General features: G+C 44.3%; 1 protein-coding gene across 3 annotated transcripts; it reads right to left on the bottom strand.

The window, feature by feature from the left end:
* Nucleotides 1–312: 312 nt before the first annotated feature.
* Nucleotides 313–24,444, bottom strand: PKIG (cAMP-dependent protein kinase inhibitor gamma). Of its 3 annotated transcripts, XM_083447156.1 has the most exons (5): nucleotides 24,129–24,444; nucleotides 18,890–18,960; nucleotides 9,967–10,146; nucleotides 1,621–1,799; nucleotides 313–1,286 (listed from the first exon to the last, which is right to left on the bottom strand). In XM_083447156.1, the coding sequence occupies exons 3-5, from the start codon at nucleotides 10,104–10,106 to the stop codon at nucleotides 1,207–1,209; spliced, it is 399 nt and encodes a 132-aa protein (XP_083303282.1). In that variant the 5' UTR covers nucleotides 10,107–10,146; nucleotides 18,890–18,960; nucleotides 24,129–24,444; the 3' UTR covers nucleotides 313–1,206. The 3 variants fall into 3 exon arrangements, with proteins under 3 accessions (XP_083303282.1, XP_083303283.1, XP_083303281.1); XM_083447157.1 differs by lacking the exons at nucleotides 18,890–18,960; nucleotides 24,129–24,444 and adding an exon at nucleotides 10,680–10,796; XM_083447155.1 differs by lacking the exons at nucleotides 18,890–18,960; nucleotides 24,129–24,444 and adding an exon at nucleotides 10,630–10,672.
* Nucleotides 24,445–27,674: the final 3,230 nt, after the last annotated feature.

Raw genomic sequence — 27,674 nt, 5'->3', positions numbered from 1 at the left:
CAGCATTGCAGCAGTAACTTATACTGGCACAGGAATTGGGATGCTCCAATTAACGCAAACGTTTTCTAGCACACTCATAGTTAAGATTGGGTTAAAAGCGGTGCTTTTTTCTGGGGGTACGCAGGGGGTACGCATACCCCTAAACATTTTGTGATTCTAAGTTTGGCCTCATTGGGGGGCAGTATTTCAATATGAATAGGAAAATGAGAGTACCCCTAAATATTTATTTAAGAAAAAAAGCACTGGTTATAAGACCAAATGAAAACCCTGCAATTCTGGGGCATAAAGTGCTAGAAAAGAGCAAAACACATGAACGAAGAACTCATTTAGTTTTAATTGCTGGGGTGGGGGGACAACAGGTTTATAGATCTGCATACAAGTTTCACCACAAGATACAACTCTTAACAGAGGATGCAACAATTTACCAGAGGCATTGGAACTCTAGAACTTGCTTATGAGTTAGCTTGAAGTAGTGCTGCCTTCTCTTTTTAGCACGCACAATTAAACCAATTTTTGAATCCACTGGTTTGTGCCTCTGAAATCCTATTTTCTGCATACCAGAAAGAAGCAGCGACGTAAGCAGAAGTGGTACGTCACTGGTGCCTCTTTCATGGAGAACACTTCCTGTGGAATTGCCACTGAACTGAATTAGTGTTGTGCAAGGCTGCACCTGCCCTTATGCCACAAATGAACCAAACTTCATTGGTTTCAATGGCGTTCATGTTGGAGAAGTGGCTGGCGGATTATGTCCCATACTTCTCTTCACCAATGTTCACAGCCCAAAAAATATCAGCACTTCTGAGATGCAACATGTGCACAAGTGAGATAGATACCACAAGTCACCTAACAATCTACAGGGAGATAGGAATAAATAATAGTTTATCATGTGAGCGAAATGTACCTTGTACGATAAAATCTGAAGTCTATATATTATTACTGAAATTGTGTTTTTCCTATACAGGAAGATAGTTGCCAAAAGGCTCTCTGAGTGGCTCAAGTCACTACACATCTCTTGGTGTGTAGTGTTGCAGAGTGAGAGAGAGACAGTTCTCTGAAGGTACCAGCTGCCACAGAAAGTGACTGTAAGAGCCAGATGGCCATGGCAGAAACCTTTAAGTGGGGACTCCTTATTGCAATTTGGTTTCTTAACAGATGGAAGAGCCGCAGTTGTCGTCGTCCACCCTTCCGCAGCCTAAATCAGAGCTCTCACAAGGTCGGGCTGCCGTCTTCGCTCTTAGGAGTCAGTCCAGATTCCTTCTCGGTAGCATCGGCCGAATCTTGGTTTTCTGTAAAAATAAAGGATCAAACAGAGAGTTGTGTGAATTGGATCCGATGGAAATTGATTTATTTAGCAAATAAAGCTAGTGTGGCTATTGGCAATGGTTCAGTGGTACCAGCAGAATGCTAGCTCTTCAGCAACGTGTTAAGAAGTGTGAGAAGTTGGATGTTAGTAGCATATACCTATGTCCCATCTGCATTACATGATGCAACTGGTATACATTGTGCAGTGATTTAGATAAGCCCTGTGTGTTTTGCAGAGAACATGTTCATCTGAGCTTCCTGATTAGATCAGCTGCCTGAGAAGCAGCTCGGGTTGGACTTGGGCAAAGAGGGACTCACCATCCCCTGCAATAGCGATATCCTCCATGGTGCTTGCCAGTTTCTCCAGTTTAAGAGCAGCTGCGTCTCCTTGAAGGTCGGGTATTGCGTTTCTCCGGCCGCTCCGGTCGCAGCTGATGAAGTCAGAATAGGCAGGCTCGGTCTCCATCGTCTCATTCACATTGTATGAGGCAGGATCCCTGTGTAACGGAGATGTGTACGGTTGAGAAAACATCAAGGGGCACGAGGTCCGCTTTCACTGAACAATTCATAAGCATCATATGAAACCGCTGTCACTAGCCAATGTAATCAAGGAGCCATTTTGAAATTACGCCTTTTCACTTTCTCCAGATAGCTCAGGAGTTGCAAGGCAGACCCACTGCCTTAAGAGGAAATTCCTATTGGCAGACCACGTGTCCATCTAGCTCGGTAGGAAGTGCCAGATACAATTTGGAAAACAGAAAGCCTCATAGGATGCCAGTAGAGTAAACCCAGTTCTGTATATTGGGGCCAGGGGTTGGGCACTGCATTGCTATGATTCTTCCTCCTACCTTTTTTTTTTTTTTTGTATGAAAAGTACCCACAGAAGGCTAAAAGCAGGGGTGGAGGGCTGGCAGCGGAAGAGATTACTTTCACTTCCATTTTCACAAAAATGGGAAGTAGGAATGGGTGACTCAATGTTGGTTTCTCATTTTTCTATTCTTAAGCTGAGTTCTCCACATATCCACAACAGGTGGCAATTTTTAAAAGTCCTCATGAAACTTCTTCAATTTAGTACAAATCTCTCTTAATATGCACATTTCTTAAGAAATATGCAACTTTGCCTAATATATACATATTTGCAAAGCAATGTTCCCTAATGCAGTGCATTTTTGTATGCTGTTTTCACCGACACGTGCATATTCTTGACTGGAGAATTGTACTGCAAAATTCAGAGAAGTGCGGCTTTCAAAAGATGGCAATGTATTGTTCTGGAAGGCATAAATTAGGTAGATTTACCTTTAAAGGTGAACTGAACCAAATTTCTCTCCTAGTCCTGCACATCACCTGCTTCTGGGAAAGGAAGGTAACAATTTAAACAGCCCATCTCTGCACTCCAGCCAGGCTGCCATTCCTGATTTCAGTCTCCCATGGCTGAATTTTTAAAAGCAGAGAGAGGGAGGATCGTGAAAGTGCCTGGCTCTTTCAATGTTCTTTGGTGCCCTGCTTCCAGCAGCCCCAAAGATTAGGGCACAGGGCTGGGGTGGCATCAGCATCGAACCTCAAACCTATGAGAACATGCAACACAGAAACTAAAAAAGCTGGCCACCGTTGGGATGAATGTTCAATACACAGGTTATCAGGAGGGGTCCCACCACCCTACAAACCTTAGCAGGTTTGGTACAAAAATACTGGCAGGCATAACATCCTTTCTCCCCTGCCCTCCTTCCCCTCAAGCTCAGCTGTAAAGTCCATGATTGATGAGGAGCTAAAGGAACACAGAGCTAAAAACTGATTACCCTTGAGAAATGTATTCACCTTCAGCATTACAAAGATGCCCTTTCTCCAACTGGGGCATTCTGCCATCTCAAGAAATATTATCTGTCCGAAGTCCAAAATGGAAAGACCTGAACTGAACTCCTGAAGTCCATAGAATTCACACTGCCTTTCCTCTTGTCCAGATCTGGATTTCTTTTTTCAGGATCTGAGAATACACGCCTACATTCTGAGTTGTGGTGTTGTCCTTTTGGAGCTATTTCCTGGAACAAGCATGCTATAAACTGTGGCAAACCAACTGATCAGGTTGCTACATTGGTATGAGAAGGTGACACAGAGTTGACCTAACAGCTGTATTCAAGAACAGCAATCAGGGACCAGTGAGATGGGAGCTTTTGGAAAAGGGCAGTGCACATGTAAAAAAGGTAAAGGTACCCCTGCCCGTACGGGCCAGTCTTGACAGACTCTAGGGTTGTGTGCCCATCTCACTCTATAGGCCGGGAGCCAGCGTTGTATGCAGACACTTCCGGATCACGTGGCCAGTGTGACAAGCTGCATCTGGCGAGTCAGCGCAGCACACGGAACGCCGTTTACCTTCCCGCTGGTAAGCGGTCCCTATTTATCTACTTGCACCCGGGGGTGCTTTCGAACTGCTGATCGCATGGTCGGCGGTTCGAATCCCCGCTGTGGGGTGCGCTCCCGTCGTTCGGTCCCAGCGCCTGCCAACCTAGCAGCGCACATGTACCTAGCATTAAAAGACACCCTTGGGACTCAAATTAAAAACAAATAATTGTCAAAGCTGCAACAATCCCACCAAAAAGCCTACGATGAATTGCAAAAATGAGGGAAGTTGTGAGGAGAGGACTAAAGAGAACATGTGTTTCCTCTTATTGTAAGCTTTCACAGCAGCTACTATAGATACTAGTCATTTGCTGGTTGTATTTCTGGCAACTTATATTGAGAATGTCGGGTTGGTTCCAATAACTTAGAAATGCACCATGAAGCAGTTTTTAATAATAATAATAATAATAATAATAATAATAATAATAATAATAATAATATATTATTTATACCCCGCCCATCTGGCTGGGCTTCCCCAGCCACTCTGGGCCGCTTCCAACACAATTTTAAAATACCGCAATATATCAAACATTAAAAGCTTCTCTAAACAGGGCTGCCTTCAGATGTCTTCTAAAAGTCTGGTAGTTGTTGTTCTCTTTGACATCTGGTGGGAGGGCGTTCCACAGGGCGGGTGCCACTACAGAGAAGGCCCTCTGCCTGGTTCCCGGTAACTATATGACAAGCTGCACTTTTTCTCTTCTTACAGTCATTTAAAGATGTCCTTTCTTTGCATCTAGACACCCTATTGCCTCAGTTCTCAAACTACTCTTTTATCAGAGCACTTGAAAAATGCTGGAGGTCTCAACAAACCACTTATCAACCTTTTTTTTGTTTTGCACACCAACCACGCACACTCTTCATATGACACTCTGGGTGCCTCCATACACAGCAGCTCACTGTGGTCTTGGTGCTGCTCGTGCAGGCATGTTTTGCACCGTGTTTTCCACATGGCATTGTCCTCATCAAAGTCAGGCCCTGTATTATTTTCCTGTTTAATCTGGATTCATCATATCCATGGAAAATACATGTGGAAGTGGTAAGTCTGAGTTGCGGGGGGGTATGGGTGTGTGTGGCATTTTGATGAGGACAACATTGTGTGTACAATGTGAAAGACTTGCAGCACTGGGCCCACAATAAACTGTGATAAGCTTCTCTGACTCCTTCCATTTTTAACTAGATTATCCTCTACCCACCATGGCTTTCACAAAGAAGTAGCTAATGAAGCTATTCTGCCTCCCAGAATTCATGCACCATTTTCTATCATTGGTTTTTGTTTAGTATTTGATACATGTTAAATAACCTTGATTTTAATAAGAAAAAAGGCATGGTAAATAACTTATAAATAGATTTGTTGGAAAATGTAAAAGTCCTCTCAGGAGATTACTATTTTAAGTAGTTCCAGAGGAACAGAGCTCAATGGCACCTTATAGAATGATAAATTTCTTGTAAGATATACTTTTGTGGGCTGCATCCTATTTTGCTAGATAGATTTTGACAGGACTCATTGCTCATGGAATATCTTTGGGGTTGAAATACTAGAGTTCTAGTTAGGAAATACTGGGGCTCCTGTTAAGACAGAGAAGAGACAAGTCTGGTGTGCTGGACTGAGTACATTGTATGGCCAGCAGATGGAGTCTTTGGGTTATGTTTAACTCCCATTACAGTAAAACGGGATTTTGTCAAGGTTCACATGTTCTGCAGCAGGTTGTGGACGCTCTCAATAAGCAGCAGGGCAATTGGCTCAGCTGTATGGGAAGCTGCTTTAAACAAACAGGTTCTCTCATGAAATGGTGCTTATTTGTTTTTGTTTTCAAGCAGCAAAACTGAAGTCCAAAGGCATGGTCCAAAGATACATGATGCATCCATCTTGCTGCAGCTAAGCCTGAGAGTGAGGCCATCAGAATCTGATGGAAGAAATGTAGGACACCAACTAGAAAGGGTGTTTTTTTTGTAACGTGAGGAGGGAAAGTGGCAATGTATCCCACTCTAATTCATCTGATGTTTCAGTTGATGATCTCCAAAAGCTCTGGAGCGATAGCTATAACTGAGTTTTGCTTTGTTTTTCCCTGAGGCCAAAGGCGGTACTAGAATGGAGATCAAGGTGTGGGGGTTTTTCCCCAGGAAGGATTCACATGCTGGCAAATTAAAGTTGATTTGGAGCTCTTGGGCAACAAACCTACTTCCTCAAGAGATCTAACTTTTTGTGATATGGAAAGTTAGGAGCAAATGCAATGGAAAGGGTAGGATAGCACTTGCTTCGATGCAACATCATCTAGCCTCCCTGTGAGCAAATCAGGATCAATGCACAATAAACATATCATCTGGAAGCACCCCTAATGCTAAATTGGTCCTAGAGAATAAGAGGTGTGAAGCAAGCACAAGGAGGTCTTTCATTGGCTTCACTTCTGAAATTTCAAAATTTGTCAATAGAAGCAGGTGCATATAAGAAGAAAATTGCCTACAGAGGTGTACTAGATCTGATCCGATCTGTTTTGCAATGTCATTTCACCTACTTGGTAGTATCTTGGTAACACGAGCCCAGAACTTTATCTGCAGGATATAAAGGTGTGATCAGTTCCTGCTGCATATTTCACTGAGTGCAAAGTCACAGCCCCGGTCACTTGAAACTGAGGTGGCATTGAATATTTAAATTTTGAGCACTGGTGTTGGTATCTGCATCTAGAGATGTAGGTACACATGTGGCACTGTAGTCTAAACCACTGAGCCTCTTGGGCTTGCTGATAGGAAGGTCTGAAGTTTGAATCCATGCGACAGAGTGAGCTCCTGTTGCTCTGTCCCAGCTCCTGCCAACCTAGTAGTTTGAAAGCACACCAGTGCAAGTAGATAAATAGGTACCGCTGCAGCGGGAAGGTAAACAGCATTTCTGTGCGCTCTGGCACTCGTCACAGTGTCCCGTTGCACCAGAAGTGGTTTAGCCACATGACCCGGAAAGCTGTTTGCGGACAAACACCGGCTCCCTCGGCCTGAAAAGCGAGATGAGTGCTGCACACCATAGTCGCCTTTGACGGGACTTAACCGTCCAAGGTTCCTTTACCTTTTACCTTATATAGAGATGTGATGCATAAAAGGTAAAGGTAAAGGTACCCCTGCCCGTACGGGCCAGTCTTGACAGACTCTAGGGTTGTGCGCCCATCTCACTCAAAGAGGCCGGGGGCCAGCGCTGTCCGAAGACACTTCCGGGTCACGTGGCCAGCATGACATCGCTGCTCTGGCGAGCCAGAGCCGCACACAGAAACGCCGTTTACCTTCCCGCTAGTAAGCGGTCCCTATTTATCTACTTGCACCCGAGAGTGCTTTCGAACTGCTAGGTTGGCAGGCGCTGGGACCGAACAGCGGGAGCGCACCCCGCCGCAGGGATTCGAACCGCCGACCTTTCGATCGGCAAGCCCTGGGCACTGAGGCTTTAACCCACAGCGCCACCCGCGTCCCCGATGTGATGCATACTTGATCATAAATAGAAAATGATGTAAAACAATGCTACTGCTGCATTTTTTAAAGTGAAAGTAAGCAATAAAATTCCAACCAAGCTTGATTTTTCTGTTTAAAAGTGAATTTTGCCAGCAGAATTTTGAGAGCAGAATCTTGGGATTTGGGTAAAGAAGCTAAGAGACTACATCTTAGAATATGAAGGTTCACAGCTTCAGAAGGAAGGGTGAACAAATATATCGGTTTCAGTTTCTCATTCAGTTGGGCTGAATGATCATTAAAATGGCAACTGTGATTCAACGTGCAAAGAGATAAGCCAGGTAAAAAGTGATGTGCATCCCAAAACTTCATAGATGTGCTAGTGAGGTTTGAAGTGGTGATGATGAGTAAGACCACCGTAGAATAATAGTAGATAGCTTGGTCGTAACAGTGGCCTAGTATACGGCAGCTGTGAAGAAGGCAAATTCTGTGTTCGGGATCGTTTGGAATAGGATTGGGGGCGGCGGGGTAGGGGAAGAGAGACTGTATGATGTTGTCGATATACAACTCTCTGGTGAGGCTGTACTTGGAACACTGTGTTCAGGTTTGGTTGCCACACCTCAAAAAGGACACTGCAGAGCTGGAAAGGGTTCAGGAAAGGGAAGCATTTGCAAGTTTGTTAGTTCAGAAAAAAGACAAGTAAGGGAGGCCATGATACTACTACTACTACTACTACTACTAATAATAATAATAATAATAATAATTTATTATTTATACCCCGCCCATCTGGCTTGGTTTCCCCAGCCACTCTGGGCGCCTTCCAACAAAACACTGAAGTACAATAACCTATTAAACATTAAGAGCTTCCCTAAACAGGGCTGCCTTCAGATGTCTTCTAGAAGTTTGGTAATTGTTTTTCTCTTTGACATCTGGTGGGAGGGTGTTCCACAGGGCAGGTGCCACTACCGAGAAGGCCCTCTGCCTGGTTCCCTGTAACTTGGCTTCTCGTAGCGAGGGAACCACCAGAAGGCCCTCGGCGCTGGACCTCAGTGTCTGGGCAGAACGATGGAGGTGGAGACGCTCCTTCAGTTATACTGGACCGAGGCCATTTAGGGCTTTAAAGGTGTGTAGAATTCTAAGTGGTGTGGAGTTAGATGAGAGTTTTTCTCCTTCTCCCATAATACCCAAAGTCATCCAGTTAATCTGAATATTCAAAGATCCTGGACAGACAGAATAAAGTACTTCCTCACATAGCACACAAAGTATGGAATTCGTAACCACAAGATGTAGCAACCAAGTTGGATGGCTTTAAGAACGCCTTGGGAGTTGAGGGTACCAATGACTACAAGCCATGATGGCTGAGTACAGTGGTTCCCCGCAAGACGAATGCCTCGCAAGACGGAAAACCCGCAAGACGAAAGGGTTTTCCGTCTGCAGAGGCGCTTCGCAGGACGAATTTCCCTATGGGCTTGCTTCGCAAGACGAAAAATGACGAAAAAATGTGAATTTTTTTTTCGCTCCAAAACCCCTTATTTTGAATCGCTAAGCTGCTAAAAGCATTTTAGCAGCAAAACCGCTAATCTCCCAAGTGTTAAAAAGCCGTTTTTAGCCCTTTTTTAGCCAATAGCGCTAATAGCGCTACTCCGTCAATGGGCTTGCTTCGCAAGACGAAAAAACCGCAAGACGAAAAGACCCGCAGAACGGATTCTTTTCGTCTTGCGAGGCACCACTGTATTACTCTCAGGCGTGGAGTAATACTCCAGTTGCTGTGAAGCACAAGTGGGGAGAGGGCTGTTGTGCTCATGCCCTGCTTGTGGACTTCCCTTCGACATCTGGCTGGCCATTGGGAGAAGAGGGTGCTAGATGAAATGGGCCTTTGCTCTGACGCAGCAGTGCTCTTCTGATGCTCTTGCTAGCCAGCTAAGTCACAGGGTCTTTGAATGAATGCTCTAGCTTCCTCTTTTCTCTCTTAACCCCAACCCCAGCCAGACTTAACAAGAACCAAATCAGACCAAAGAGCCAGCCAGTCCAGCATTCTCTTCCCCATATTGACCAACCAAGTTGTTACAGGAAGTATATAAGCAGAGCCTGCTTTTTCCCACCCCATTTTCCCTTCCCTAAGGCCCTGAGCATGGAAGCTCTGTCTAGTTAACATAGCTATTGATGGATCCATTCTCCAATGGTACTTTTTTTTTTTAAGCCATCTACAGTGGACGCTTGGGTTGCGAATGTGATCCGTGCGGGAAGCACATTCGCAACCCGCAGCGCCACATCTGCGCACGTGCGGGTTGTATTCAATGACCTCTCATAGAATCATAAAGTTTGAAGAGACCACAAGGGCCATCGAGTCCAGCCCCCTGCCAAGCAGGAAACACCATCAGAGCACTCCTGACATATGGTTGTCAAGCCTCTGCTTAAAGACCTCCAAAGAAGGAGACTCCACCACACTCCTTGGCAGCAAATTCCACTGTCAAACAGCTCTTACTGTCAGGAAATTCTTCCTAATGTTTAGGTGGAATCTTCTTTCTTGTAGTTTGGATCTATTGCTCCGTGTCCGCTTCTCTGGAGCAGCAGAAAACAACCTTTCTCCCTCCTCTATGTGACATCCTTTTATATATTTGAACGTTGCAATTATTTAGGTTGCGATTCGGCGCTTCTGTGCATGCACAAAGTGTGATTCAGCACTTCTGCGCATGCGCCGAAGTAACCTGTTCCGGTACTTCCGGGTTCGGCACAGTGCGCAACCCAAAATCGTGCCACCTCAAGCGTCTGTAACCCGAGGTAGGACTGTAGTTGGTGAGTTCCGTAAATTAATCCAAACCTTGCTGTTCTACCCTGCCTTACCTCTTGCCTTTCTGATTCTTTTGCTGCTCCTCAGCTTTGCAGTGAAGACATATACCCTGTGCATCTAACATGTCTCCATTCATGTCGATGAGGCATTTCTGGCATTGTTTGAGTAAGGTTACCTTTTTTTTCTCGGCCATTCCAAATGTTAAACTGGCAGGCTCAGCAGTCCTGGACTTACTGCAGCGAAGGGGAATTGGGAAAAGCATTAACAACGCAACAGTAGGTATGCAGCAACCCTGTAATTCAGCCTAACCACCTATTCTCCTTTTTAGAATCAGGAGCTACTGTCTAGCACAGCCCAGTGTGTTTATGCCCACTGAAATCCTGTTGATAGGGGCAACTGGAGTGTATGGAGATATACTTAGGGAACTTCTGTTTTCTTGATAAGCACTCCTGTTCTCTTCAGCTCCTCACTGACTCCGACCACCTGTACTATCTACTCCTTGCTTGCTTTCTCCCTTCACTTCAGGTTCTGACTGGCTCAGTGGATGTGAGCCAGAGGCCCTACATCTTGTGCCACGACAGCCATTTGCCAGTGGCCATTTTTAGTTCCAGAGAAGGGTGGCAGCTTAAACTAGGCTTTAAACTCGGCCTATAACTGGCCTAGTGGGGAATGAATGTGTGAAGCTGCTCCCCTTTGCTCCCATGCGTACCCCTCACCCGTTATCTAATTTCAGCAACTTCCTTCCCCCATTACTCCTGCCACATACCCGCTTTTTAAATGACCTGGCAGTTAAAGATCCAACAGCCTCAACTGTGAAACAGACATGTGCAATTCTTTCCGCCCTGCAAGTTCTGAATGGAATCCTTCGCCCCACTCAGCCTTGTCAGAGCAGAGGACATGGCAGGATGGAGTGAGAAGAATGGGATTATATTGCCCCCCCCCCCAAAGCAAGAGAAGGGCTGCGGTAGTACAAGCTATTTAAAGTTCTTCTCAACTCTCTTTTTTGACCGTTTCCCCAAGGGAGGCACATGTGGACTGGTCTGCACACCAACCATTTAAAGCAGTGGTTCCCAATTAGCTAAGTACTGCGTACCCCTTGTTTTTCAAAAGCCAAGCCATGGACCCCCTGCTTTTGAAAATGTTATCCCTCTGGTAGTCTTGTGAATGGTGCCACCATACCCTCCAACACGCCCCTGGCACAAAACCGGGATGCACATCTTCCGGGCCATGCTCCCTCCCACATGAGTCATGTGACCTGCATGAGAGCACCGCCCCCCAAAATGAGATGTCCCAGACAGTTGATGGGTATCTGCCACAGACCCCGTTGGTGGGTGACCACCAATTGGGAGCCACTGGTTTAAAGCATTGAAGGGTTGGAAGGCTCACAAGAGAAAGGTTTAAGCACCCCCTTCTCTTCCAATATCTCCAGTCCTACCTGACTTTTCAGGTTTAAAAAGGATGCTGAAGAGGTGGAAGGTTTGCAGGCCATGAAGGACTTCCTCACAGGTTTATTGACAGCTGCATGAATAATGGTAGCTAGGAATTGGAAGGGGCAAGAAGACTTTAAAATGGAAGAATGGTGTAAAGAGGTGTGGGATATAGCTATTAATGATAAATTAACATGTGCCATTAAGGTAAGACAGGGAATACACAGGAGAAATAATTTCGCGGCAATATGGACGGTGTTTGTAGAATTTGTACTGTTAAAACGGAAAGGGGCCAAACCATTGCAAGAGGTGTTGAAATTTTGGGAGGTTGGATAGTTAACAATGGAATGGTCCTGGGGGTGGGGTGCACATTTTTATTCTTATTTATTTGTGATTATTACTTTGTAAAAAAATAGAAAAAGAAGAAAAGGGGGGAGAAAAGAGATATGCAAAATACAATAGTAAAAAAGGGGGGGAATGCTGAACTGATGAAGTATACTACTTATCTGCATGTAATACCCAATTTGGCCTTGAATGGCCTGGGGAGGCCATTTATTTAAATTTTTCCATGCCTAGGTTTTTTTGGGATGTGGATTTCCAATAGATGCTGTTCACTTCACAAGATGCCAAGAAAAAATGGGACAGGCGACATCCAGATTTTTTAAATATTTATTGTTGTTGTTGTTGTTGTTGTATTTTTTAGGCTGCCTTTCAGGCTAAAACCCTCACAAGTGGGTCTACAAAATATATGAATTGCGTAATCCATTCATGATTTGACTGTGCATATATTATATCCTTATCTCGGCTTTTTCAGGTGAAACAACAAACGTTTGTGAACTGCCCTCAACAGTCACAGGCATACTGAATCTCCGGTGAAGATACAGTTAGTCTATAAATTTGCACAACTATTTGAAAAGTTGCGAACAGCATTTAAAAATAGCTGCCCTCCTGCCCTTTCCAGCTAGTGTTCAAACTTTCCCCTGGAGCTCTTGAATGATTTAAAGTGTACAGATTACTTACTTCTAAGATCTTATTTGATGCAAGTATTGGATATCAAGAAGACCTCTGGGCTTTTTCATTGTGGCTACTGTGACAGTATTATTCGAAAGAGAGGGGGAAATATTAGGGTTGTGGGCCTTTCCCCAGGATACCAAATTTCAAGTAGAATCACTACAAATTTTCCTGTTAACATTTCACTAGCAATAGCAATTAAAGCTATATGGTTATCGTGTTCCCTGGAGATTTTATTAGTAGATGATTATCCAGGTATGGAATGAATTACTGCATGTCAATCAAGTGGGTAGCACCTGGTTTACATATATGTAAGTACCTGAATATCTGTAATGCAAACCAATGAATATTATTCACGTTAACATTAACCATTGAATAATATGACTAAGCTTATGGCGCAAATAGACTGAATGCTTTATATCGTATGCCAGAGGCAGACAGACCTCAGAATTGGGAGGGATCGTGTGCGTGTGTGTGCGTGTGTGTTGGGTTTTTTACTAGAACCCAAGATCTGCCAACTAGCCTCTGAGCACATGCTCAGCCCAGGAATTTGCATACAGTTCCAAAACTGAACTCTCAGCCCTGCCACACAAAAACTCAGTACTGCAAATCATTCCAAGATCTACTGGTAGATCGCTCTGGAACTACCTTCTGCCTACCTCGGCACCCATGGGCTACTCATTGTTAGTGGGGGTTAGGGGCAGCCCATCCTGTTTCACCACCTGAGGCAGAATAGGAAGGTGAGGTCCGCCTTTGCCAAAGCCTTGCATACCCAATAAACACACAAGACGTAACTGGCTGTACGTTTGAAAAAATAATGTATACTATTCATTGTATTGTATTGAATTGTAGATTTCAACAGAAGAAGCTCATAAAGTTCAACGGAAAAAGTAGAAGACCCAGTGGATCAGTTCATTCTCTAATCAGGTCCATATATGTGAAAGTGTCTATTCCACCTCTCTGTTCATAGAGTCCAACAATCCACACGAAAGGTTGTTGCAGTTCCACAGTTCACAGAGTCTAAGCCTTGTTTCGCCGTCGACTCTATATTGGACTCTATGAACAGAGAGGTGGAATAGACACTTTCACATATATGGACCTGATGCATAAACTGATTAGAGAATGAACTGATGCTACGCTATGAGGTTAAATATTAACTTTTATATAGTGCTTTCAAGGTGCCGAAAGCACTTCATATGCACCACAAGGAAGAGGATTGTTTCATCATTTTATATTCTGTTCTTTATCATAAAAACGGTTGGTTTATGTTTTTCGAGTTGCTCCGATCAGAAGGGGCAAAGGTTCGACCAAGATGTTTGACACTAAAGGGGAAAAGGAAACCTAAAGCCTTAAAGGGGAGTGAGGGAGTGGGAAGAAACCAAATAAATTAAGAGGACGATAAATGCAAATAAAACTCTACTGCTGCGCTTCTGATTAGCTGACAGGTTTGGCAAGCGCTGGAAACGAGGTGTGTAAGTAGAACTGACAAAGAAGAGAGCTAGCGCTATTTACCTGTGAGGAAGCCCCATTGAATTCAATAGGACTTGCAGCTGAGTAGACATCGTTAGATTGCCTTGTTAGAGTGCTATTGAAGAAAAAGTACAGAAACCAGAAGGAAAAAGCCAGAGGACTGCAGCAGGTTTTTCAGGATCAAAGTTAACACTGAAAAGCCTTTAACACTTTAACACTTAGTCTCAACTGGGTATCAGGATGTGTTTCCCTGTGTAGTTTGCATTTGTTCTAGTGGTTAAATGTTCCTTTTTATTTTTATTTTACTAACAACTTCACAGCTGTTTAAATAGTTGCCTTATAGAAACCTTTAGTAAAAGCTAAATTTGGTTTGTTTGCAGATATTTTTTTGGGGGGGGTGGGTGTTGAACATATTGGAAGCATGCAATACCAAGAATAGTGTCTCTCCCCCACCCCCAAAAAGGAACAATTAGGCCCCTAATTGCCTTACCATACTATCCAGTTTAGAGAGCTGGTTGACCCAGGAAAGAAATTAGTCCGGCAGGAGCTAAAGATATCCACTGGGTGGCGGTAGTAAGGACCACAGGAGAAATGACACATATTTCCCCTCCCTCTAGTGGTGCAGCCTGCAGCCTGTGCTTTTCACATCAGCCAGCATTATCCCCATATTATCATTATCCCCATATTACAAATATGGGCAGAGCTCTGACATGGAAGGTGAATGCAGGCATCAAATGTGCCCCCTGCAGTATGATCCTGGCTTTGCAACTTGGCTTGCGCAGGTAAATACCAACAAGTTATCAGCGTTAAATGTGTCTCTGGGAAAATGCATAATACCCGCGCAATTCACACATGAACCCAAAAATGTGAACATGAGAGAGATGAATCTTTACACGTGAGTCAAAATGTCTGTGGTCCTGAAAATGTGCTTAAGGCCCAAAAAATCATATCCACAAGCAGAGAAAATTTCGAAAGGGACATTTTATTACAGCGGGGTAGGAAAAATAAGGTTTCAGTCACTACGATCTGATAAATGCGGTACAAATTATGGGTGAGTTTAACCTTAATATCTCAAGAGACAATGGAGGGCATCTCCAGGGGTGAAGTCAAACCACAATGTTAGTAGCACCCAAGCGACCTCCCCAGGGCGCAAGCCGGGGCAACGTGTAGGGAGCTCAGTCTCAGTGATGTGGTCCAAAGGAAAGCAGAGTGTTATGTACTGAAGTTCTCACCCTGGGCCAGCAGGGGGATACTGTAAATAGTTTTCACTCAGGTCCACATATGCAAATAAGGGATTGAAAGTGACATTCAGTGATTGGATAGTTACAGAAAGTTGTTACGGTTGCGTTGTAGTGGAGCTCTATATAAGCAGGCTGGCTGAAGCCTTCAGTTCAGTTCTGTTCTGGCCTATGAATAAACAAGAGCTGTTTGAAGAATCACTGTGTCATCTGAGACATTCACCCACAACTTAACACAGAGCAATACGCCTGGCAACAGCTTGGCTTCAGGAGTTGCTGGAAGGAGATGCCCAAGGCACCATCCAACAGTCTTAGGGACTCCACTCCAAATCTGTGTAGGTGTTACTCCTTAGCCTTTTCTTCTCCAGAAGATATCCCGAATGGTCACGGAGGTTGAGGATCATAGTTTTCCTTCTCTACCTCTCACTTCCTTCTACAGTACATGCACATGCAGAAACTTCCTTTTTGACCATTGGACCCACTATTGATCTTGTCCACTCAATCCGCTGCAGGGGAAATCCCTAACTCACCAAGGGTTTGAGATCTGTTAGCTATCCTCAGCTGGTTTAGCCAGCCAGTTGACCCAGGGTGTGGCTGCTGTTGCATGCTGACAGCTTCTAGGAGCTTTAGGTGAGACCCTAGTGCAAGGTGGGGACCAAAGGTGGACAAGCATCCTGGAGAATTGAATGCTGGCCGAGTCATCAGTGTTTGTTGCCCCTTCAACATAATGCAGCAGGCAGCCCGGCCATCTTTTAATTTAAAAAAATAAATTAAAAAATTAAAATTTTAATTCCACATGAATATTCTTGTGTTGCTGTTGGTTTGAAGCCTTATTCGGTTTTCTTCAAAAGGAAACTTTTTAAAGTTCATAAATATTCTGGGGATTGTGGAGAAGCTTGGGATAGCCTCCTTTTCCCTGTGTGATCTTCCTGAATTCTGCAGAATTTGCAACTTTCCAACAGCACATTTATTTTGTGTAGGAGATGAATTTTAAGCCATTGGTAGGGAAATCATTTTTTTAAATCCCCCCCCCCCCAGTTTTTATAAATATTTTAACAAGAAAAACGAAATCTTTACAAATCTAATTTACCTTCCCGCTCAACTTCCCTCCCCTCCCTTTTGTGGATATTTATTTCATATCTTTTTATTAGTGTATATCCAATTCAAATATATTTATAATTTTCCCTTTATGTTCCCCTGAATTGTCTCTTACTGCACGTGTTTTTATCAGTCCCGCTAATGCTTTTAATTTGTTTCCAATGTGTCTTCCAATAGTCAATCAATTTCCTCCATTCTATTTTTAAAAGTCTCTCCTATTGATTTCTTATTCTTCCATTAATTGCCAGTCTTCCTTTGTCAGAACTGTTTCTTGCTTCCATCTTTGGGCATAAATCATTCAAGCAGCTGTTCGGTAGGTACTTCTCCACCAATTATTCCGAAAAGAAAAGCTTCTGGTTTTCCCCCACAAAAGAAATCTGAATCATCTGTAGAAAGCAGAAAACTTTGTTCTCTCTGCAGCTCTCAGTAAACAGAAATAAAGGAGGACCCAAGAGGGTGTCACTATGGAATGAAGTTATGCTGAATCGCAGCAGGGAGCATTCTCCTCTCCCAAGATGCTGTTGTTTGTCTTCCTCCATCTTCTTGGTTTTTTGTTTTTGTTTTAAAACAATGCTTTCATTTTGTCTGAGCTCCTTTGAAGGCGCTGGAAAATTCCTGATTTTCTCAGGGATGTACAGTAAATACTGCATGTCCAAAAAAGACTATAGTGTTCCTCAACAAAGCAAGGATGGGTTAGGGTAAATTCCAGCAGTCTTGCCGTACTACACACAGTGGACTATTCATTAGGCAGAGAATTCAGGACTATATGTAGATCCCTTGCTTCAGTCCTAGTGCAGTGCTGCAAATGAGTGGGACAGATGATTTGACTTGGCAAGAACTGTCCGATGCAGCATATAGAACGAATAAGATATGCATGCTTTGTAGCACTCACCACATTGCTAGTGCTGGGTTTTTACTCCCAGGTTCACACAACATTGTCCAAAATGCATATGTCTCTTGTAAGGTAAAGGGACCCCTGACCATTAGGTCCAGTCATGGCCGACTCTGGGGTTGCGGCGCTCATCTTGCTTTATTGGCCAAGGGAGCCGGCGTATAGCTTCCAGGTCATGTGGCCAGCATGACTAATCCGCTTCTGGCGAACCAGAGCAGTGCACGGAAACGTTGTTTACCTTCCTGCTGGAGCGGTACCTATTTATCTACTTGCACTTTGACGTGCTTTCAAACTGCTAGGTTGGCAGGAGCAGGGACCGAGCAACGGGAGCTCACCCCATCGCGGGGATTCGAACCGCCGACCTTCTGATCAGCAAGTCCTAGGCTCTGTGGTTTAACCCACAAAATACTACAGTGGTACCTCGGGTTAAGAACTTAATTCGTTCTGGAGGTCTGTTCTTAATCTGAAACTGTTCTTAACCTGAAGCACCACTTTAGCTAATGAGGCCTCCTGGTGCCGCCACGCCACCGCTGCGCAATTTCTGTTCTCATCCTGAAGCAAAGTTCTTAACCCGAGGTACTATTTCTCGGTTAGCGGAGCCGGAACCTGAAGCGTCTGTAACCCAAGGTACCACTGTACCGTTCAATGCAGTTTCTCAAACCAACTTAAAACCAAGTGGAGTCCTTAAACCAGAGGTTTTCAACCTTTTTGAGTCCTCGGCTCTCTTGACCAGCTACATTCTTTCTGCAGCACCCCTGTGGGGCTCAGGAGCCCAGTTATGTCACCCCTTGCCTGCAGAGCTGGCAGCCTCTCACCCTTTTTCGAACACGCTCCCTTGTGGAATGTGCCCTCAGTCTCCTCCTCCCTCTCCTTAGGAGTCCTCCAGGCAGCAGCTGTCATTGCCCCTGATCTCTGAGCTGCTCCCCTGCCCTAAAGAGAGGTGCCTCTCCCCACACTGCCTCCTCTTAGGAGCACAGAGGATGCCCCCAGCCTCTGTGACCCAACGGAGAATGGCCAAAGGGATTTGGCTGGCCGGAAATAGTGTCCGGGCTTCATATTTTTTCTGTTTTTGCACAAAAAAAGCTCAACAGTTTTTGTGGATGTCACAGAGCAAGCACCTGGCTGCCTGCTGGCCCCCCTGGCCCCCCACTTGTTTGTCTGTTTGCAATAGCAAGGGCTGGTGGACTGGTTGGCTGAGCTCCGCTTGCTTGCTTGCTCTGAGGCCACCATCATATGATGCTTTTGTTTTGTTTTAAAGACAGTTCTTTTTGGGCCTTGACAGTGTTTCATTTCCAAAAAGGAGTCAGTTTTTATGCATCCAGTTGCTTCAAACTGCGAAATATGAATATCTGCAAAAGTTTCCGAGCACAATTCAAAGTGTTGGTGCTGACCTTTAAAGCCCTAAACGGCCTCGGTCCAGTATACCTGAAGGAGCGTCTCCACCCCCATCATTCAGCCCAGACACTGAGATCCAGCACCGAGGGCCTCCTGGCAGTTCCCTCATTGCGAGAAGTGAGGTTACAGGGAACCAGACAGAGGGCCTTCTCGGTAGTGGCGCCCGCCCTGTGGGAAGCCCTCCCATCAGATGTCAAGAAAATAAGCTGCTATCTTATCTTTAAATGACATCTGAAGGCAGCCCTGTTTAGGGAAGTTTTTAATATTTAATGCTAAATTGTTTTTAACACTCGATTGGGAGCCACCCAGAGTGGCTGGGGAAACTCAGGTGGGCAGAGTATAAATAAATTATTATGATTATGATTATGATTATACAGTGCTTGCACATGCATACAGCCACCAACGTGTGTTTGTTTGTGTGTGTGTGTGTGTGTTGGGAACATACCTTACTTAATTCATTTTCCTTCTGCTGAGGACAGACATCTAGCTCCATGCACCAGAAGGCACCAAGTAGTTCTGGAGAGGAAGTAGAAAGGAAAGGAGGATAAACGTGGTCCTTAATCATTAGCAAACACTTATTCTGGACCCTTCTGAGGACTCTGTGACTGCTGAATAGTGGGTAGACATGGCAGACGACACAGCGATTTCTCCAAAGCAGCTCTTTATTTTGTAAGCTGGAACAGAACTGAACTGCAAACAGCTCAGCCGGCCTGCTTTTATAGGCAGCCGGCTGTCAACATTGTAGCAACAACAACCCAGGGTTTCCCGCCTAAAATAACTGACGTGGACCTGAGTGAAAACTATCTACAGTATCCCCCTGCTGACCCAGGGTGAGAACTTCAGTACATAACACCGACCACAAGTGTGAAGGGAAGGGAAGACTTGAAGGGGAACTGGAAGGGAAATGGAAAATTTAAAAGACGCATTGTGGTTGTATCCAGCACTGCATAAGTTGACTTCCATCTGCACAACAGAATATCCCCTTCCTCTCCTCCCTCTTCTGCTTCCTAAAATCTGCTCTGGTTAGGATATTTAAGCATTGTTGCTGGGTCAGGGTGGATAAGATACTGTGCCATTGCTGCTACTAGGGCCATATCTGCTTTAGAAAGTTATACTGAGTTTATATCATCTTAGCATCCCCTAAGAAATCCCAGGAATAATAGTTTGGTGAGATACTGAGAACACATGACAATATGTACCCATCTTCCAATTCCAAAGAATCGCGGTTATACTGTATCAGCTAAGTCCATAATGTAGAGATTCTGTTATATTCTGTGGCAAGATTGTGTAGGAAAACTTTCCCACTAATGTCTTCTCCTTATTTTTACTTCTGGCTTGGAAAAAATGGGCTATATATTCACTGATTCATTTTATTTTATTGCCCCCTGGGTTCCTTGCAAAGTATGCAAATAAGCCTGTATCCAGCTGAGTTTTCATTCTGGAATTTCCCTAGTAGATGGACCGAGATCCGGAAATGTCTTTGGTAAGTTAGCTGAAAATCCATCCACACAGTGAAGTTCATAGAAAAATCCCCGCCCCCTCTCCACGGTTTTAATGATTTTGGCTTGCATTCAGCACTTTAAAACTTCTCTGGGTTTCCTTGCTTGCAGCTGCTTGTTCCTAATGTTCAGTCAATATATTTTCTTTGGTTTCTGACAAGTACTAGTGTATTGCAGTCTTCTGAGCTGAAAAACGTCACCAACAAGAAAACATGAGCTGGTCTGCCTTCCAGAGCAAGGATGTGATCGTCGCCACTTTGTTTTGTTTTTAATCAAAGTTTCATCTCCGGAATCGAAAGAAAGCAAATGATGTAGGTACTAAAAAGCTGGATATAATCCTTCACATTTCAGGACAAAGCTGTCCTAAAAAGGACAAATTGGTTTTAGGTCAGCAGGTATCAAAAGTACAACTATATCTGGTTACAAAACAGTGCCAGTTCCATAGGTATAGATGGAGGATGTAACTGTTGTTATCTGAATTTCTATGATGGAACAAATGACCTCAGTACAGATGCTCCAAAAGTACAGCTGTCCAACAAATGCTACGTAGACTAGTTTTTGTTCCAAAGAGGAAATCCTTTAAAGATATAAGTCATGGTGATGACAAGATCTGAAGGTCATCAGGACATCTCTTGTTTCACGGACTAAACACTGGAGGAGGTGCAGGCCAGGTCATTAATCTGTTTTGCTATTTCTCTAGTGGGCATCAATACCTGATGCTTCAGAGAAAAGGTATAGCTATACCACATACTTTAACAGCCAGGCATATTCCCTAGGAAAGCACTGGAAACTGCAGTCCTATGATGGGGAATTGGGAGCTCTAACAAAGAATCCTCAGGTGCTTCATGGAACTACAATTCCCAGCATTCTTTGAGGGAAACCGTAACAGTTAAAAGTGGGAGGAGATATGGAAGGTGTCTGTAGAATTTGTACTGTTAAAACGGAAAGGGATCAAACCAGCGAAAGAGGTGTTGAAATTTTGGGAGGTTGGATAGTTACAATGGAATGGTCTCGGGGGTGGAGTGCACATTTTTATTATTTATTTATTATTATTACTTTGTAAAAAGAATAAAAAAGGGGGACAGAAGCAATATAAGTGTGGGTATTCCTAGAGAGTATAAAAATCCTTCAGAGGCTAATGAAAGAATATTGATTGATTTTATATATTTATATCCCACCTGTCCTCCAGCTCAAGGTGGCATATATCATTCTGCTCCTCATCCTATCGTCACAACAGCCCTGTGAGGCGGGTTAGGCTGAAAAATGGAGACTGGCCCAAAATTATCCTGTGAGCTCCATGGCTGAGTGGATATTTGAATCTGGATCGCCCCACTTCTAGAGCTCCTCCCTATTTCCATCCGTCACGTGATCTCTAGGCACAGGGTCTGAGAGGTCCCACCATTTCCCCGGGAAACCCCACTATTTACTACTGAATAGGAACAAACATCAATTGGGTTTTCTGCAGATTGATTCAGCAGTAAATAGTGGGTTCCCCCAGGGAAAAGGCAGGACAAAATAAAAACCTTTCAGACCCATGCCTGGAAACCAGGGCCGGATTTAGGTTTGAGGAGGCCCTAAGCTATTGAAGGTAATGGTTCCCTTTATATGTCCAGCTGTCCTTTGTCAACAACAAATTGTAGCTGTTTTTTGTGTTGAATATATGCTATTTGGTAATTTTGGACCTAACAGGATTCTAAAGCCATTTGCACATGCAGAATGTAAAAAGGTAAAGGTACCCCTGCCCGTACGGGCCAGTCTTGACAGACTCTAGGGTTGTGCGCCCATCTCACTCAAAGAGGCCGAGGGCCAGCGCTGTCCAAAGACACTTCCGGGTCACGTGGCCAGCGTGACATTGCTGCTCTGGCGAGCCAGAGCCGCACACGGAAACGCCGTTTACCTTCCCGCTAGTAAGCGGTCCCTATTTATCTACTTGAACCCGAGAGTGCTTTCGAACTGCTAGGTTGGCAGGCGCTGGGACCGAACAACGGGAGCGCACCCCGCCGCGGGGATTCGAACTGCCGACCTCTTGATCGGCAAGCCCTAGGCGCTGAGGCTTTAACCCACAGCGCCACCCACGTCCCCATGCAGAATGCAGGAACCCTATATATAGAAATGAGGAAACCAGTGATATTTTAGGGAGCAGGCTGGCAGACGGGGCCCATTACTTGCATCATAAGAGCCTACACAACACAAAACACTGTTGCTGTATGTCGGTTTTATTTTATTTGTTTTTTATCTTATATTTTGGAAATGTACATCTAGGTTGTTTTTTTCTTTAATTAATTCTTTAATTTTGGGGGGGGGCCCAAGAGAGTGGGGGCCCTAAGCTATAGCTTGTAAATCCGGCACTGCTGGAAACCATGGGACAAATAGAAAATATCATGGGGCAAGCAGAAGCATGGGTTAGCCCCTAGTCTAACACTGGGCTTCATGGTGAAGTTTATTCCAACCTTCCGTTAACCAGTAGCAGCAGCCAATAGACTTCTTTATGAAAATTCTCACCCAAGATTGAAGTCATCCAGTATGTGTCGTGTGGTGAGCTCCATGAACAAGTGGAGATTCAAACCCTGGTCTCCCAAGTCTCAGTCCAACACAGTAAATCTCAGCCCTCACGAGTGGGTCCCGAGGGTAGACATTTTGAGAATTTTGGGCCTGATTTAAGAGTACTGGAGAACTTGAGCTTGCACACTATTTTGTGACATTCTGCTTGGCCCAATGTGGGTTTTGGAGTTTTTCTCATAGGCCAACAAGGCTACCTTTACTTTTTGGCTGTTGTGTGTTTGCAATACCATCAACAGGGATCCAGCATAAAGGGTACTTAGGTGCTTTTCTAATCACAGGAATTATTGAGGCGGCCTAAACTTCAAGGCCAAAGGATCCATTACTTTTTCCTACAGACATTAAGATGGTTATAGAGAAGAGATAAAACTGTTGAAGAGACTCAAATAGGTGAAACGCTGGACTGGTCAGACCTGGGTCTAATTCGCACAGCCAACAGATGTCTGTAGCGAAGAGCCGGGTTCAGTGACTGAGCCCATGATCTGGTTTTCTGTATGAGGAGGGTTCCAATTTCAGTATCTGGAAAGTCAGTTAAGAGCATCTCAGATAGCGGAGTTGGGGAAGGAGGACTTTTGCCTGAAATTTTGGAGAGCTACTGCAAGTCAGAGTTGGCACTACTGGGCTTGACAAAACAAATATCTAAGTAAGCAGCAATTTATATTCATACATAAGAACTGTATATAAGAACTTATAAGACCTGTAACTTGTTGAATTAATGCTTGAGCTTGCTTTTTCCTCCTCCCTCCCATTCCTTTTCCCTTGCGTGCCATGTCTTTTCAGATTGTGAACTTTGAAGGCAGGGAGTGCCTCAGTACGGACTTTTGTAAGCCACTATTCTGAGAGTTCTTTTGGCAAAGTGGCAGGAATTGAATGCTATAAATAATAAATTATGATATATAATTCATCTTTGCTAGCTTGCTAGCTACCAGGACGAATTGAGTTTTTCAGTTTGGACCTCCACACCAAACATTCCTGCCTTTTAGGCCCAACTTTTTGCCTCCAATCCATTGTGAACATCACAATGTTCTTTCTCTTCTCAATCACTTGTTAACTGGTGGTGACATTTGTTAACATTCACAACAGGTGAAGCAGCTTGACAATCAATAGTGTCAATATTCTTAACCATAAAATTGAAAAATTCCTCATTGTCCAACTCCTTCATTGGCAGAATATGATGGTCATTCTGTACCATGTAAAATACAATTATTTCCAGAGTCAAAAAAACTCTCATGCACACACACAAATACAATACATGCACAAAACTAGTAATTTTAATAATAGTTTAATTTCAGTTTTGTAAAAACTTCGCTTTATTTTCCCCCAACTGCGAAAGATTTCTCACCCTTCATTTCACTGTTGCTCCCTTAATTTAATCTTTAATAAATCACTAGAACATTGCTTTTCTCCCACAGCTGTTATACATTTCATGGTGAACACAATTCTGCCACACACCGAAAAGTTCATGTGGAAGAAAAGATATTTTAAACAAATGTGTTCTAGGGAGGACCCCAGCCAACCACTCAACTCAGCCCTTCACTATACAACACCGTACATTTTGTGGCATAAAAGCGACGGTTTCAACGCAGCTGCTGCCTACTATTGTTCAGAATGCGAAGTTTTACTTACAGAAGATGGCTCCAAGCTCCAACAGCTCTCAGTGTGGCGAGTTAGGAACCCCAACTGTAAAAACTCAAGGCTCAAGTGTGGCTCGGTCACCCACACATTCCCCCAAGCGTGAGTGTGCTGGGAATGTCAAAGGGCTAGAGCAGACAGCTTAGTCACAGTTTCAGACTTCCAGTTTCCTTGCGTTAATAGCTGCTAAATGCAGTCGCACTTCTAGGGCTCAGGAGGCGTTTCCTCGCTCCCTTCCCTTGCCAAGTAAGTCCCTGTTTGTTGTAATCCAATGCTCGGCCTCCGTGATGTCAACCAAGCAGCTACTTGCTTGGCTCCCATCTCCCTGCACACAGGAGGGGATCTGTTTCCTTTGCTTTTGTTCAACTTCGCATTGTAACCTCATCTCCCAGCAGCTGTGCGCTGAAACATCCTTCCTTCTGTTTTCTGTTTGTCAAAAGAGGCTTCCTACTTTAATACACCCACTGGCTGTTGTTTAGGTGTAGACAAACATTTATTCTCAAGGAAGCTATGGGCGAAATCAAGGCATATTGTGGGTGGAATGCTTCTCAGACATTTGCCAATTAAATAATTGTTCAGAGTCCTAGCAATGGGAAATGGGTTCCCAGTTCCCATATTACCTACCCATTTTACATTAAGACCCTTCAACTCATTTATACAGTGGTACCTTGGGTTACATACGCTTCAGGTTACATACGCTTCAGGTTACAGACTCCGCTAACCCAGAAATAATCCTTCAGGTAAAGAATTTGCTTCAGGATGAGAACAGAAATTGTGCTCCGGCAGCACGGCAGCAGCAGGAGGCCCCATTAGCTAAAGTGGTGCTTCAGGTTAAGAACAGTTTCAGGTTAAGTACGGATTAAGTACTTAACCTGAGGTACCACTGTACTTCAAAGGATAAATACCCACCATGCAATGGTCTGAGGGCCTCAGTGCCCTGGCTATATTTGAACATACTTCATATAAACATCAATTTCATGCAAATACCTGATTGGACATCTGGAGAGCTTATATTAACTTATATGTTTACATTAAGATTCATGTACTGACTGTTACTGTATCCATAATGTGAACTGATGGTGGGTGTTTTTGTTTTTGTTACTACAGTGGTACCTCAGGTTACATACGCTTCAGGTTACATACGCTTCAGGTTACAGACTCCACTAACCCAGAAATATTACCTCGGGTTAAGAACTTTGCTTCAGGATGAGAACAGAAATCGTGCTTCAGCGGCGTGGCAGCAGCGGGAGGCCTCATTAGCTAAAGTGGTGCTTCAGGTTAAGAACAGTTTCAAGTTAAGAACAGACCTCCAGAACAAATTAAGTTCTTAACCCGAGGTACCACTGTATTAATATTATTCACATCATTTTCTTTTTCGTTACTGGTTCCTCCCTTCTGTTCCTTTGTTAAATTTGCAAAAAAAAAAAAAAAATCAATGCAGCAAATGTGATGATGACATCTGATGTCAGCTGAATTAGTGGAAATTCTGTCCAGTATCTGCCTAATTTACACTTCCTTAAACAATATGTGAACTGAAGCACAGCCCTCCTTCAAAATTTTCACTTCTCTGAATATTGCAGGTGTGCAAGAATGCCTATTTTAGGGGAAAGTGTGCACTGAAAAAGCATAAAAATATCATGCATATTAGAGAAAATATCTTGCAAAAAGTGTACATATTAGGGGAGATAATTATCCATTTTTGTGGACTTTTTCAATGCAATATTTTACAAAAATGCAGACTGATGCAGAAAGGTGATGAACTGAACTGAATATTAAAATGAGAAACTGAAATGGCCTGATTTGTACATCCCTAGTTCTCAGACTAGCCTATTGCCCCATGGACAGAAAGCTCCCTGCTCTCCAGAGTCATCTGCTTTTCTTCCCAGAGAAGTGGCTGCTTTTCCAGAGAAGTGGCTGCTTGAAACCTGTCATGAAATGGAAACTAAACCCTGGATTGTTTTCCAAGCCTAGCAAAGAGGCTGTGTTAAGTGCTGGCTGCATTCCAACTGTATAATTGGCTTCATACACAGCTAGGATCCAAAGGTAGTGAGATATCCTTTTACACTTAATTGCTCTCAGCTTTTGTGGAGTTAGCTGGTATATTGTAGTGATTATGCGTTACAAAGATGTCGGCTGGCAACATCAACTGTGCCGTTTGGGAATCCCTCGCGGACGACTGCGGTGCCTGGCAACAGACAGGTCATGCATCCACAGCAGTGACCAGAGGAGAATTGACCGCTCGGAGCAGCGCAGAGAGAAGAAAGGCCGTGGCACACCTGTATCGGCAAAACCAGACGCTTTCATCTGCCCCAGCTGCAACAAAACATGTCTCTCCCTTATTGGTCTCTATAGCCAGAGCAGGTGCTGTAACTCTCCAACGGTTTCACCCCCAAAAGGTGCACTCCTCCATTGTCTCCCGAAACAGACAGATGCCAACTTAACTCAATGTGAACTGGGCAGTTGCTGTTTAAACTTTTCCCTGAGCAATAGGTGGCTTGAGATAGGTTATCTTTTATCTCTGCTGTGGGGGGTGATATTAATACTGGCTGCTTTGCGGAGCTGTTGTGTGAAGATCATTACATTATTACAGTGGTACCTCGGGTTAAGTACTTAATTCGTTCCGGAGGTCTGTTCTTAACCTGAAACTGTTCTTAACCTGAAGCACCACTTGCACTTTGAGGTGTTTTCGAACTGGTAGGTTGGCAGGAGCAGGGACTGAGCAACGGGAGCTCACCCCGTCACGGGGATTCGAACCGCCAACCTTCTGATTGGCAAGTCCTAGGCTCTGTGGTTTAACCCATAGCGCCACCCACGTCCCGGTGGGGAGTCATAAAAAGGTAAAGGTACCCCTGCCCGTACGGGCCAGTCGTGTCCGACTCTAGGGTTGCGTGCTCATCTCGCTCTAGAGGCCGTGAGCCAGCGCCGTCCGAAGACACTTCCGGGTCACGTGGCCAGCGTGACAAAGCTGCATCTGGCAAGCCAGCACCAGCGCAGCACATGGAAACGCCGTTTACCTTCCCGCTATAAAGCAGTACCTATTTATCTACTTGCACTTTGACATGCTTTCGAACTGCTAGGTGGGCAGGAGCTGGGACCGAACGACGGGAGCTCACCCCGCCCCGGGGATTCGAAGCACTGACCATGCGATCGGCAAGTCCTAGGCACTGAGGTTTTACCCACAGCGCCACCCGCGTCCCTTGGGGAGTCATAGTTGACCATAATAAACTGATTCAGGGGGCGCTGTTTATGGGTTACTATAGGGATATTTATTGTGATGGAGATAACTATTTGTAAATATGTACTCATTAATGGTGCAATGCTCCATTCTACATCATTGCTCTGACGCCCCCTATCGCCCTACCCCCAAAGCCTCCTGTCACCAACTGGAGTGTCACAGATCTGTCTCCTTCTGGCAGAGAGCGGGGGCAGAGAAAACATTTGTTTCAGCTCAGTCTGTTCTGTTCTTCTGCTCTGCAGAAAGGAATGGACTGTGATAATCTGATACAGACCTCCGTTTAGCCATAGAAATTCTCAGCCAAT

The sequence above is a fragment of the Podarcis tiliguerta genome (assembly GCF_965153285.1).
Source record: "Podarcis tiliguerta genome assembly, chromosome: 6".
NCBI lineage: Eukaryota > Metazoa > Chordata > Lepidosauria > Squamata > Lacertidae > Podarcis > Podarcis tiliguerta.
Note: the sequence above shows the minus strand (reverse complement) of the source record. Positions and strands in the feature narration are given on the sequence as shown.